At 32.5% G+C, this 1644-nt stretch overlaps 1 protein-coding gene across 1 annotated transcript; it reads left to right on the top strand.

Annotated features, from left to right (window-relative positions):
* On the top strand, positions 285 to 593 carry LOC107607877 (uncharacterized mitochondrial protein AtMg00240-like). Its single transcript, XM_016309773.1, has one exon. It carries the CDS (start codon positions 285 to 287, stop codon positions 591 to 593), a length of 309 nt encoding a protein of 102 aa, XP_016165259.1.

Here is a 1644-nt window from a genome sequence, read left to right as displayed (position 1 = left end):
CGTCAATGGAATTTAAGATTAAGTGATTTTCTTCAACAACATGGTTTTATCAAGTATCCTCATGATCATTCTATGTTCATCAAGCACACTAAGCTTGGCTTGGCTATTATTATTGTTTATGTTGATGATCTTGTTTTATCTGGAGATAATCTATTCGAAATCCAAGCTATTAAAAGAGCTCTTGACGATTGAAATACTTTCTTGGAATGGAAGTTGCTCGTAGTTCCAAATGAATTGCTTTGTATCAACGTAAGTACACTCTTGATTTGCTTGAGGAATATGGTATGTTGGAAGCTAAACCTGCTTCAATTCCTATGCTGTATAATGGAAAACTTTCTAAGGAGAGTGGCACAAGATTACCAGATCCATTACAATATAGAAGATTTCTCGGACGACTCCTATATCTCACAAATACTCGTCCGGACATTACTTTTGCAGTTGGAAAACTCAGCCAACTTTTGGATTGTGCAACTGATGACCATTACAAGGCAGCACTACATGTTCTTCGATACATCAAGAAATCTTCTTCTAAGGGTCTTTTCTTCTCTTCAAATAATGATCTCAAATTGATTGGTTATGTTGATTCGAATTGAGCAATTTGTTCCGATACTCGTCGATCAATAACTGGGTATTGTTTTTTCCTAGGTTCTTCATTAGTGTCTTGGAAGAGTAAGAAGCAAACAACTGCAACATGTTCTTCCTCAGAAGCTAGAAGCTGAATATCGTGCCATGGCACAAGCAACTCGGGAAGGTCAATGGCTTCTTTATCTTCTTAATGACTATCATGTATCTCATCCTCAGCCAATCAATCTCTACTGTGACAATCAATCTGCGCTGTATATTGCAGTTAATCCGGTCTTTCACGAAAGAACTAAGCACATTGAAATAGATTGTCACATTGTTTGTGAAAAGTCTCAAACAGGGGTAGCTACCTATTAAATCAGCTCATCAAACAGCTGATTTACTTACTAAAGCGTTATGACCGGTGTCTTTGAACCTTTATTTTTCAAGTTGGGTATGCTTGACTTACACGCCCCACTTGAAGAAGGATATTCTATGATGACAAGAGGTTAAAGGTTTCAATAAGTCTTAATTCAAGAGAGGATGATAATAATATTGCTGAACTTGCAACTAATTCAATCAGTTTCAACTTGAGGGAGGATGTTGGAGATGATATTAAGTTAGTATCTAATGACTCACAAAAGCAAGCTGTAACGGATTATAGTTGAATAATTTTTTGATAGTATTTATTTTTGTAACTTTAGTTAGAATGATAGAAAAGTTTGTTTTGATTAAAGGTTAAAGCTAGCAATAGTAATTATCTCATAACTATAGTTAATTTATTTACCATATTGAGTTAGATTTTAGTAAGGTTAATTTTCTAATAGCTATAAATAATGGATAACAATATGTACTCTGTAGTACTCTGATTTTTCTTTCAATTTTAGGTTTTGTATTTGTTCATACGACAAATTCATTTTTTCTAAGTTTTCTTCTTCCTCTTCAATCTTATTTTCTTCGATAAAATCATATCCAGATCACAATTTTATCAAATCTACCTATCTTACTAAAAAAAATTACATAACTAATAAAATTTATTATTTTTAATTTTAAATTTTAATAAAATAAAATATTAGTCCGTAT

This window comes from Arachis ipaensis, chromosome B07, assembly GCF_000816755.2.
Source record: "Arachis ipaensis cultivar K30076 chromosome B07, Araip1.1, whole genome shotgun sequence".
NCBI lineage: Eukaryota > Viridiplantae > Streptophyta > Magnoliopsida > Fabales > Fabaceae > Arachis > Arachis ipaensis.
Note: the sequence above shows the minus strand (reverse complement) of the source record. Positions and strands in the feature narration are given on the sequence as shown.